At 38.9% G+C, this 12,232-nt stretch overlaps 1 protein-coding gene across 2 annotated transcripts in view; it reads left to right on the top strand.

Moving 5' to 3' along the window:
- The window catches only part of NDRG3 (NDRG family member 3), a 32,516-nt gene that overhangs the window by 13,937 nt on the left and 6,347 nt on the right, over window positions 1-12,232 (top strand). For both annotated transcript variants that reach the window (XM_079720182.1, XM_079720183.1), the window contains exons 7-9: window positions 7,446-7,549; window positions 8,700-8,765; window positions 8,882-8,933. In XM_079720182.1, coding sequence (XP_079576308.1) covers window positions 7,446-7,549; window positions 8,700-8,765; window positions 8,882-8,933 — 222 coding nt within the window. The remainder of the gene's footprint in view (window positions 1-7,445; window positions 7,550-8,699; window positions 8,766-8,881; window positions 8,934-12,232) is intronic.

The following is a 12,232-nucleotide window of genomic DNA, read 5'->3' as shown; positions in this document are numbered from 1 at the left end:
TGTTTTCCACCTTTGGGCTATTACGAAAAATGTTGCTATGAACATTCATATACCAGTTTTTACATGAACATATGTTTTCGGTTTTCTTGAGTATATACCTAAGAGTGGAATTGCTGGGTCACATGGTAGCTGTGTTTAACATTTTGAGAAACTGCCAGACTGTTTTCCAAAGTGGCTGCACCATTTACAGTCATACCAGCAAAACATGAGAGTTCCAGCTTCTCCACATCCTTGTCAACATTTGATGTTGTCTGTCTTTTTGATTATAGCCATCCTAGTGGGTGTGAACTAGTGTCTCATTATGGTTTTGATTTGCATTTTTTTAATCTTCTTTGGAGAAGTGTCTATTAAAATCTTTTACCCATTCTTTAGTTGAGTTATTTATCATTTTATTATGAAGTTGAAGATTTCTTTATATGTTCTTGATACAGATCTTTAGATATATGAAATGCAAATATTTTCTTGCATTTTGTGGATTGTCTTTAACTTTCTTGATGGTGTCCTTTGAAGCACAAAAGTTTTTATTTATCTATTTATTTATTTATTTTTGTTTGTTTAACCTAATGAAAGCATCTTTTTTTGTTTTGTTTACATTTTATTGGGGTATAGTGTTGATTTACAATGTTGTGGTAGTTTCAGGTGTACAGCAAAGTGAGTCTGTTATACATATATCCACTCTTTTTTAGATTCTTTTCCCATATAGGCCATTACAGAGTATTGAGTAGAATTCCCTGAGCTATATAGTAGGTCCTTACTAGTTATCTATTTTATATGTAGTATTGCGTATGCGTCAATCCCAGTCTTCCACTTTATTCCTCCCCCAACTTACCCCCCCCAGTAACCATAAGTTTATTTTCTACATGAAGCACAAAAGTTTTAATTTTGATGAAATCCCATCTATTTTTCCTTTTGTTGCTTGCACTTTTAGTGTCATATCTAAGAAACCATTGCTTAATCCAAAGTCATGAAGATTTACTCCTATCCTTTCTCGTAAGATTTTTATAGTTTTAGCTCTTAACATTTAGGTCTGTGGTCTATTTTGAGCTAATTGTTTGTACATGGTGTGAGGTTGCAGTACCAGTTCGTTCTTTTATATGTGAAAATCCAGTTGTCCCAGTACCATTTTAAAAAAGACTTTTCTTTGTCCAGTGAATTGTCTGGGCTCCCTTGTTGAAAACAAGTTGACCATAAATGTAAGGGTTTATTTTGGAAGGCTCCTTTTTATCCTATTGATATTTGTCTAGCCTTATGCCAGTATCACAGTGTCTTGATTACTGTATCTTTGTAGTAAGGTTTGAAATAGGGACGTGTGAGTCCTCCAACTTTGTTTTTTACCAAGATTGTTTTGGCTGTTTTGGATTCCTTCCATTTCCATATGAATTTTAGGGTCAGCTCATCCATTTCTGCAAAAGAGCTAACTGGGATTTTGATAAGGATTGTGTTGAATCTGTAGATCAATTTAGGGAGCATTGCTATCTTTTTTTTTTTTTTTTTTGCGGTACGTGGGCCTCTCACTGTTGTGGCCTCTCCTGTTGCGGAGCACAGGCTCCGGACGCGCAGGCTCAGCGGCCATGGCTCACGGGCCCAGCCGCTCCGCGGCATATGGGATCTTCCTGGACCGGGGCACGAACCCGTGTCCCCTGCATCGGCAGGCGGACTCTCAACCACTGCGCCACCAGGGAAGCCCAGCATTGCTATCTTAACAATACTGTTTCAATCCATGCACATGGAGTGCCTGTCCAGTTATTCGGGTCTTTTAAAATTTCTTTCAGCAACGTTTTGTAGTGAAGTCTTCCCACTTCTTTTGTTATATTTTTTCCTAAGTATTTTATTTTGGGGGTGCTATTATAAATGGAAAGCTTTCTTAATTTCATTTTTGAATTGTTTATTGCTAATGTATAGAAATACAATTAAGTTTTGTATATTGATCTTGTATCCTTCAACCTTGCCGAACTAATTTATTAGCTCTAATTGTTTTTTTGTGGATCCTTAGGATTTTCTACATACAAGATCATGTCATCTGCAATAGACATAGTTTTACTTCTTCCTGTCCAGGCTGGCTATGTTTTATTTCTTTTTCTTGCCTAAGCAGAGCTTTCTAGGCCCTGGATAGAGCCTCTGGTACAGTGTTGAATAGAAGTGATAAGTGGACATCCTCATCTTGTTTCTGATCTTAGGGGAAGCCATTCAGTGTTTCATCATTAAGTATGATGTTAGCTGTGGATTGTTCATAGATGTCCTTCATCAGGTAGAGGAAGCTCTCTTCTGTTCCTAGTTTGTTGAGCACTTTTGTCATGAAATCGTGTTGGATTCTGTCAGATGCTTTTTCTGTATCTATTGAAATGTATGTGTGACTTATGTTCTTTATTCTTTTAATATGGTGTATTACATTTATTGATTTTTGTATGTTGAACCAGCCTTGCATTCTCTGGATAAATTCCACTTGCTCATGGTGTGTAATCCTTTTTATATGTTGTTGCATTTGGTTTCCTAGTATTTTGTTAAGGATTTTTGTGTCCATATTCATAAGAGATATTAGTCTATACGTTTCTTATGTTGTCTTTGTGCGGTTTTGGTATTAAGGTGATACTTGGCCTCAGAGAATGAGTTGAGAAGTATTCTCCCTTTTATTTTTTGTAAGAATTTTGGAAAGATTGCTGTTAATTCTTTAAATGTTTGGCAGAATTCACAGTGAAGCCATCTGGGCCAAAGTTTTTCTTTATGGAAAGTTTTTATATTACTAATTTAATCTTTGTTTCTTCTTGAGACACTTTAGGTGGTTTGCATCTTTTTAGGAACTGGTCCATTTCATGTAGGTTATCTAATTTGTTGGCATATAATTATTCATAATATTCCCTTATAATTATTTCTGTTTCTGTAAAGCTGATAGTGATGTCTCCTCTCTCATTCCTGTTTTTAGTAATCTTGAGTTTTATCTTTGTTTTTCTTGGTTAGTCTAGCTAATTTTCGATTTTATTGATTTTCCCCATTCTTTTTCTATTCTCTCTTTCATTTATTTCCACTCTCATCTTTATTATTTCCTTCCTTCTGCTTGCTTTAAGTTTCCTCTCCTTTTTCTAGTTTCTTAAGGTGGAAGGCTAGCTATGAATTTGAGATCTTTCTTCTTTTTTAATACAGGAATTTACAGCTGTAAATTTCCTTCTAAATATTAACATAGCTGCATCCTATAAGGTATTTTCATTCATTTCAAAGTATTTTCTAATTTCCTTGTGATTTCTGCTTTGATCCATTATTATTTAGGAGTATGTTGTTTAGTTTCCCACATTTCCTTCTGTTATTGATTTTTAATTCATTCCACTGTGGTCAGGGGATATTCTTAGTATTTCATTCCTTTTCAAATTTATTGAGACTTGTTTTATGTCCTAACATGGTCTATCCCAGAGAATGTTCCATGTACACTGAGAAGAAAATGTATTCATTCTACTGCTGTTAAGTGGAGTGTTGTGTAGATGTCTGTTAGGTCTGGTGGTTTATAGTGTTGTTCATTTCTTCTATTTCCTTGTGATCTTCTGCCTCGTTATTCTATCCTTAATTGAAAGTGGGGTATTAAAGTTGCAAACTGTTGTTGTTGAATATTCTATTTCTCTCTTCAATTCTGTTTCATTTTGCTTCATCTGTTTTCATTGTTATGTCTTCCTGATGTTATGTCTTTTTTTAAATATTTATTTATTTATTTATTTGGTTGTGCTGGGTCTTAGTTGCAGCAGGCGGGCTCCTTACTTGTGGCTCGCCGGCTCCTTAGCTGTGGCATGTGAGCTCTTAGTTGTGACACACATGTGGGATCTAGTTCCCTGACCAGGGAGTGAACCTGGGCCGCCTGCATTGGGAGCGTAGAGTCTTAATCACTGCGCCACCAGGGAAGTCCCGGATGTTACGTCTTTACTAAACAGGACTTTCAACCAATCATCCTTTGTACCATGTTTACCCTCTGCTTACAGAGAGAACTGGTGCAGACAAATCTTGGGCCTTTTCAGGCTCCTTGGTACATGATCACTTACTTTTTTCACTTTCCCCACTGCCAGCCTAGCCGCCTTATTGAGTCTGTTAAATGAGTGATTACAGTCTTCCTTCTGCTTTCCCACTTTCAAAATGTTATTGCTGTTGTCACTTTTCTTTGTTGTCTTTGTCCTTATGAGTTTATGGCTTATAAAGAAAAAAATTTACTGTTATTTTTATGATTTTTCTGGAAGGAGTAAAGCTGTATTTTAATCCAGGATCTTTAATTGGAAGTTTCAAAGACCATGATCTTTCCACTGCATAGTGCTAGGTAGAGTGGGTACTTTCCTGAAGACAAAGGATGCTTGGTTTTGACTGTAGACCTTAAAAACCAGTTCACAGAATTTACAAAATTCCATGCTAAGTGCTCTGGGAGAGACAAATGTATATAAGATATGGCCCTTCTTCTCCAGGAGCTCACTCTGTGGAGAGATGAGATGTACAGAAATACTGCTATGGCACATGTAAAAAGGGATAAGTAATAAGAACTATTGATACCTTTCATTGAACGTCTACAGATTTCAGACAGACGTGTTATGTACGTTAAACAATTCAATCTAATAATCTCATAATGGGAATTGTATTAGTCCCACTTTCCAGGTGAAGAATGAATTGTTTTATACAAGGCCAGCAGCTAATAACATATCAAGGGAGATTTGAAGCCACGTGTATCTAACTCTGAAGCTTTCCTCTTTCTACCATGTCAGGGTATCTTAGGAGAGGCCCCGTTAGGGACTAGAGGAATTCAAAGGCAGGAGAGCATCAAGGAAGGCTTCAAGGTGGAGGCATCCCAGCTGGGCCTTGAAGGGTGGATAAAATTCAACATTTCAGATTTTTTGGGGAAGGGGATCATTCCAGGAAGGGGGAATAGTGTGTTCAAAAGCCAAAGAGGAAGGAATTATAAGATGCATTTGGGGGTTTTCAATAACCTGGTGGTAGACTTAGTGTAGGATACCTGCGGGAGGTTAATTGCCAAAACAGCGCCTGACCTGGAAGAGTGAGGCCCTGAGGTGTTTGCATTGGAATAGGGGAGAGAATTTTAATGATTTTTGTAAAGTAAGAACAGCCTCACAACATATATATAATGTGTGTTTAATTAAAAATGTGTGAGGTCACAGACAGTGGGTTGTCACAAGGCTGAAGAGTTCATTTAAAATTTAAGCCAGCAAACACATGTATATGGAATCTAAAAAAAAAAAAAAAAAAAAAGGTTCTAATGAACCTAGGGGCAGGACAGGAATAAAGACGCAGAGGTAGAGAATGGACTTGAGGACACAGGGAGGGGGAAGGGTAAGCTGGGAGAGAGTAGCATTGACATATATACACTACCAAATGTAAATAGATAGCCAGTAGGAAGCAGCTGCATAGCACAGGGAGATCAGCTCGGTGCTTTGTGACCACCTAGAGGGGTGGGATAGGGAGGGTGTGAGGGAGACGCAAGACGGGGGTGGGGGGTGGGGGGGATATGGGGATATATGTATATGTATAGCTGATTCACTTTGTTGTACAGCAGAAACTAGCACAACATTGTAAAGCAACTATACTCTAATAAAGATGTTAAATAAAAAATAAAAATAAATAAAATTTAAGCAAACAAATGCTTGTATTGCTCTTATTGCTTTGAAATGAAAGCAAATAAGTTTTCTAAACGTTAATAATCTCATCTTCTCTAATAAGAAAAAAAACCCACAGTGATATCCCCTTTCTTATCTATCAAATTAGCAAAAATCAAAAGTGATCATTTGTACTAGCAAGCCTGTGGGAAAACAGGTAGAATAAATAAATGAGATGGCTCCATATATCCTGATAAGGAATGACGACCTCTACCATACTTTTAAGTGGAAAAGCACAGTGTAGAACGGTACGTGTAGCAGACTACACTTTGTGTTTTAAAAAAATGTGAGTGGGGGGAGCAATTTATACGTAACAGCTTTTCCTGGGAAGTTACATTAGCACTTAAGCCAGTTTTACCCCTTTTATACCAATATCATTCCTTCTCTTTTTTTTAATCTCAAACTTTGCTGCTCAAGTTCCCCTTCAGACTTTCAAGGGGGAGCTGGATAGGTCATTTCATCTCTAATTGCCATGTGGTTCATTTGTTGTTCACTTTTCTTAGTATCTTCAGCATTTATCACGTTTCTTTGGAATGGCTCCAGTGCCCTTTAGTTTCAGGTAGCCTCTGATCCAGTTGGTAAGTTTCTTACTGTATTCTTGGCTCACTTAACCCATATAGTAGTGAGAATGCAAATACACGTTCTCCTTATCTCTGTTTCTCTACAAGGCTTGCTGGTGGTGACCTTTACACACTGCTTTAGATTTACTGACTCTCACTATCCCTGATACATTTCTTTCCTCCAGTGTAAACATTTTCCGTTCTGCTTAAAACTATTTACTGGGGTGTGTGTGTGTGTGTGTGTGTATACATATATGTACATACATGCTTATGTACACAAAAACCTAGCAACTCGTTCTGGTGGCCTCCAAGAAGACCAGCAAGATAGGGACCGCTGGACAATGGGTAGTGGGGAGGGAGATTCTCTTTTTACTGATAGACCATTTTGTTTCTCTTGAATTTTATACAGGGAATATAGCCAATATTTTGTAATAACTTTAAATGGAATATAATCTATAAAAATTTTGAATCACTGTGTGGTACAACTGAAACTAATATTATATTATAAATCAGTCCTACCTCAACAAAAAAAATAGTATTGGTAATAAGAATAAATAAATGATAAATTGACTTAATAAAGTATTATAAATGGAATGTAATATATAATACTACAATGTATATTATTAAATGATAGTATATAAATAGATATTATACCCGTTATATTGATGAAGATACAGATACGTTAATTATGCAGATTTATGGCTAATAAGAGAAATGTTACTTTCCACTTATTTTATACATTACAGTCCATATAACTTTTCTTATTTAATTTTTAAAACAGCCCTGGCAGGTAGCTGGTTATTATCTTTATTTTACAGACACTCTATTTTTATGAGAATGGCAGAACATGAATAAGACACAAATAAGGAAACTAGGCTTCCGAATGGTTAGGTCACCTAAGTTTCACATCTGGTACTCAAATCCAAGTTTAGTGCAGCTTCCTCTGTGCTGCAGAGAAGGGTATTCAGAGCATATCCCCAAGTTTTTGTGCTTGATTTGGAGTTGATTACCGACCTTTTCCATCATAGCTTCTTTGGTGCCCTCATTCAACACAGAATATGGCACTGAACCAGTCTGATGCAAATAAAAAAGAAGCCATTCAGCCTCCCAGTACATAAGTAGGCCCCCCAGGCTCTGCCCCATCTCCCATCATGGGCAGGGAGCTTTGGCTTTGGGCATTGAGAATGCAAACCAAACAAGATAGACTTGTACTGTAGCTCAGAAGTTCACCTGTGTCTTCTTTTCATTGTTCTAGGAAGAGTTGCAGGCCAACCTGGACCTGATTCAAACCTACAGGCTGCATATTTCCCAAGATATCAACCAAGAAAACCTGCAGCTCTTCCTGGGTTCCTATAATGGGTACAGTTGTTTCTGTTCCTTCACTTAAATGCAGACTAGGTCTAAGAAGATAACGGATATTTAAGAGAGAAGGAGAAGAGGAAATAAACTACTTCTTCCAGTGTTTTGTGATGGGATTGCTTTCGTACTTTTTACCACAGTAGAAGGGGAAGGGCTTTCAGACAGAAATGAAGACAGCTTTCAAGAGCAATGCATGAATTGAAGGGTGTTTCAGGCATGTTCAACTACCAGTTGTACTTTTAAGATGTTTTGAGACCAGAAGTACCTAAAGTTACGTACACACACAAAACACACAAATTGAGGTGGCACAGAAAGATGCATGTAGAGGAGGCAAAGAATAGAAGTCTTGGGCCCCAATTCAGTCTCTCTGCTGGTGTCCTGTCATCATGCAGAAGTGACACACGGAGAGAAGCTTAATTCTTATCACACACGGAGAGAAGCTTAATTCTTATCTTGGGACCAGCTTCTCCAAGGTGAAAATGTTAGCTCCTTCTAGCTTTCTGGGTACATGGAAAAAGATTGAGGAAATGCGTCAGCTGTAACTTAACCCGGAGTCACACAGCCGGTCAGGAGCAAAGCCAGGTTTTGAACCCAGTCTCTCTAGCTCCTTCCTCTGTGTAACAAAGCCTCCTTATTTTTCGTTGAAATCAGAAAGGTTATTAAGTACTGCACTGAACTGTTAGTTACCAGGAGAATGTTCCCCCAAAAAAGTTCCCCTTGGACCTCCATGGCGGTCCAGTGCTTAAGATTCTGTGCTCCCAATGCAGGGGGCACGGGTTGGATCCCTGGTCGGGGAAGATCCTGCATGCCATGTGGTTTGGCCAAAAAAAAAAAAAGAAAAAAGTTCCCCTTAAGAAATTATTCCTATAAACTAGTTGGAAAGTTGAACACTTAAGACTTGAGTATTTCAACAGCATTGCTATTGAGTTTTGAAGTTGCCTCCTTTTAGCATCCTGCAGAGTCCCTTTTTCCTGCTCTGTACCACTCAGGATGCCACTGAACAAAGTGCACAAGGGCCCCTTCCCTCATCTGTGTGAAAGAAAGATAGTTTTCAGATTTCTTGATACATTTTGTTTTTCACAACCAGGAAGTAACCTGAGTTGCCATGATTTTACCTGAAAAGTGCATTGATTCCTTTGTGTTTCGCTAGACGCAGAGACCTGGAGATCGAAAGACCCATTCTGGGACAAAATGATACCAAATCAAAGACATTAAAGTAAGTCCCTCAGTCTCCCCCACTACGTTGCTCAACATCTTTGCCTTTCATAGAGCCATTTTCAGTGGAGTATATGTGCTGCTTGCTGAGTGTCCTCTTATTTACCCTTTCCCTAGGTGTTCTACTTTATTGGTGGTAGGTGACAATTCACCTGCAGTTGAGGCTGTGGTAAGTACGTCCTGATGTTGTGAAGGTGAATAAGATGAAATGCAATAAATTGTGCGTAACACACTGCTGACGCACTTGAAACAGTTGGTAGGTACTAGTTTTTGTGATTTCCCATTACACAGACCAGGGTTTGTACTTTGTTACCCAATTTGGAGGAAGAATTCCTCGTTGATCACTGTGTTTCATCAGAAGGGATCAGGACTGCCCTTGAGTTCTTTGGGTGGTGGAGCTCGCTCTGTGGCAAGCAGTACAGGTAAAGGCCACTGGCTTATCGTCAGACTTCTGACAGCCTTGGCCTTCTGCAGCCACCACAGATAGAGAAGGCTGCTGGGAGCCTGTATACTTTCCTCAAGCACGTAGCACACTGGCAAAAAAAATATGTGCTCATTGTAGAAAATTGGTAAATAGGAGAACAGGAGGAGAAGTCATGATCCCATTACTCAAAGACAAGCCATTATGTTTTTCCTTACAATAGATAGGATGATATTAGCTATACAGTGTTTTGGGACCTCATGACTTAGCACTGTTGAGAGCATTTTTCCATACTGTAAAGTCAGGATGTCTGTATAATAGTCAGTCTTATAAATATACCCTTGTTTATGTAACCTCATTCTCCTGTTGATTATTTCTGATTTTGCACCATTAATAATGTTGCTGTTGAACATCCTTATAGAATCTTTGCCTGAATCTTTGATCATTTCCCTGGGATGAGATGGAAATAATGGGTCAAAAATCATAAACCTCTGTAAGGTTTTTAATACGTTTTGCCAGATTCCTTTCCAGAAAAGACATAACAGTGTGTTGCCACTGCCTGTGTATGAGAGTGCCTGTTTCACAGCATGCTGTTCAGCATTGGACTTTTAAATTTCATTAGTAGTTAATTTGATTAAAAATGGTCTCCCACTGTTTTAATTTGCACTTCTATAATTACAGATGAAGCTGACAGTTTTTCATAAGTCTGTTATCACTTGCTTGTCTTTCCCACAGCATATATAACTTAAGTATCTGCGTGAAATTATCTGGTTTTCTTTGGCCTACTTCACTTCTACCCTATAGCAAAACATAAGGAAGTAAAGCTTTTAGAAAGGGAATCTAATAATTAATCAGAGATGCAGACATAGATGAGAAGGTTGGTGGGCAGGGGGAGTGTTGGTAGGGTGAGATAGGTGTGACAATAGAATATATTCACACTTCCCTGAATTACCCTGTAAAACATTCTGTGTCTAGTGTAAAATACATAGTGTGGCTTGAGCACAGAGGCAAATAACTCTCAACTCAAAAAAAAAAAAAAAAATCCCCAAAGGTAATAAAGTTATAGTGAAGATCTCATCAAGAAGGAGTTTTGTAAAGGTCAGTCTTTTTTGGCTAAAAAGGTAGAGATACGTGCTACAAAATATCTGTCAAAACCATTTTTTCATAAACATGTGTTTATGAAAATAGTATCGTTTACAGAAAATACCCTTAATCAGAATTCTCTAATCATGCTGAGTTGCCTTTTGGAAATTACTTGGACTTAAAGCAACATTACCAATTATTTTTCAAGATTGTGTAAGTTGGCCAATACAGATAAGATCTTTTTCTCTTTCTGATTTCCACACCTTCAGTGTTTATAGAGAAGAACTTCAGGAACCCCATCTGTGCCACAAAATAGATGCTCTTCCAGACGCATTCAAAACCAGCTCCCCTGCCAGAGCCTTTTATCCCATAAGTTGGTAGGGATTCAAGGGCTATATCCTTGCATGGAAGAGCAGGAAGAAACTCGACAAATTCTGGTCACTGTTGCTAGCTATTCTTTTTTTTTTTTTTTTTTTTTTTTTTTTGCGGTACACAGGCCTGTCACTGTTGTGGCCTCTCCCGTTGCGGAGCACAGGCTCCGGATGCGCAGGCTCAGCGGCCATGGCTCACAGGCCCAGCCGCTCCGCGGCATGTGGGATCTTCCCGGACCGGGACACGAACCCGTATCCCCTGCATCGGCAGGCAGACTCTCAACCACTGCACCACCAGGGAAGCCCTGTTGCTAGCTATTCTTGCTCACATATTCATTCAGCATCATTTTTTGAGCATCTCCTATTCTCTCGATGCTGTGGAGAATTCAAAAATGAATAAGACGGAGTCTCTGCACTTGGAGCTGAGGAGAGAGTAGACGTGTCAAAAACCAACTGTTGTTCTTGGCCTACCAGAAACTGAGACTTCTTATAAAGTTACAGAAATTACAAAGTGGTGAACCAGGAAAGCATGCTTTATTATATTAAATACAGACTTGGGAGTTCATTCTTCCAGAAAATATTTATTGTATATCTACTGTGTTCTCAGCATTGTGCCTGGCAGTTAGGGATCCGGTTTTTACATTCTGCCCTTTAGAGCACCTTCTATAGTAAGTAAACGGGTACATTTGTTTGTCACTGCCTGCATTGTCATTTGTATAGAGCAAAAACCTTCATTTGGTGATTCTGGCTTTTAGATCATCCTGTGATTTTAGAAGAGTTTTGAATACCTACCCATCAGCAATCCCCAGAGTAAACGTTCAGCTGGGTTACTGGTTCTTGCCTAGGTAATTTTAATAACTCCCTAACTGGCTCGCTGCCTCTGCAGTCTGTCATACAGACCACGGCTGGTTATTTTCCTAAAACAACTCACATCCTGTCACCCCAGAAACCCTCTGTGGCTTTTTGCCTTCCACAGTCAGTTCAAGTCTTTCCAACCTCTCCCCACAGTGCACCCTCACGCCATGCTTGTCTCTGTAACGCCACGCATGCCCTGCACACTCACTTCGTATCCCCTGGGTCTTTGCTTATGCTTTCCCCCTGACTCTGGAAGCCTTCAAACGCCCACCCCTTCTTACTCTAGCTATAGAAATTCTACTCATTCTTCTATTCTCACTCAGCTCAGAAGTGAAATTTTCAAGTGATCTCATTCTGCCTCATATTACATTATTACATTTCCACCCCACTAGATTCCATGCTCTTAGCACAGTGTTTTATATGTGTGCTTGGGCAAGCATGTGTAAAGAAGAGATCCAGTTAATCAAGTTAACCATAAAACATTGTTGAACCTGGAGATTATCTCCCCAGAACATTTTCTTTGAGGTCCCTGCCTTTGTGGATAACAAAGGTATGAGATACGATACATGTAAATATACAAGGTTGTAATTCTTAATTGTAATGGCTACAGTGAGAGAAAAACCGCAGAGAGTTCAACTTTCTGTGGGATAGCCAAAGATCTTGAGGCAGAAGAGAGTCAGGGTGTAAGGAGTGGCAAACCCACTACCTCCAGGGCACGGGAAAGGGGTGAGAAATGGG

The sequence above is a fragment of the Hyperoodon ampullatus genome (genome assembly GCF_949752795.1).
Source record: "Hyperoodon ampullatus genome assembly, chromosome: 14".
In the NCBI taxonomy this organism is placed as follows: Eukaryota; Metazoa; Chordata; class Mammalia; order Artiodactyla; family Ziphiidae; genus Hyperoodon; species Hyperoodon ampullatus.
The sequence above is the reverse complement of the archived record's forward strand: the minus strand, read 5'-3'. Positions and strand labels throughout refer to the sequence as shown.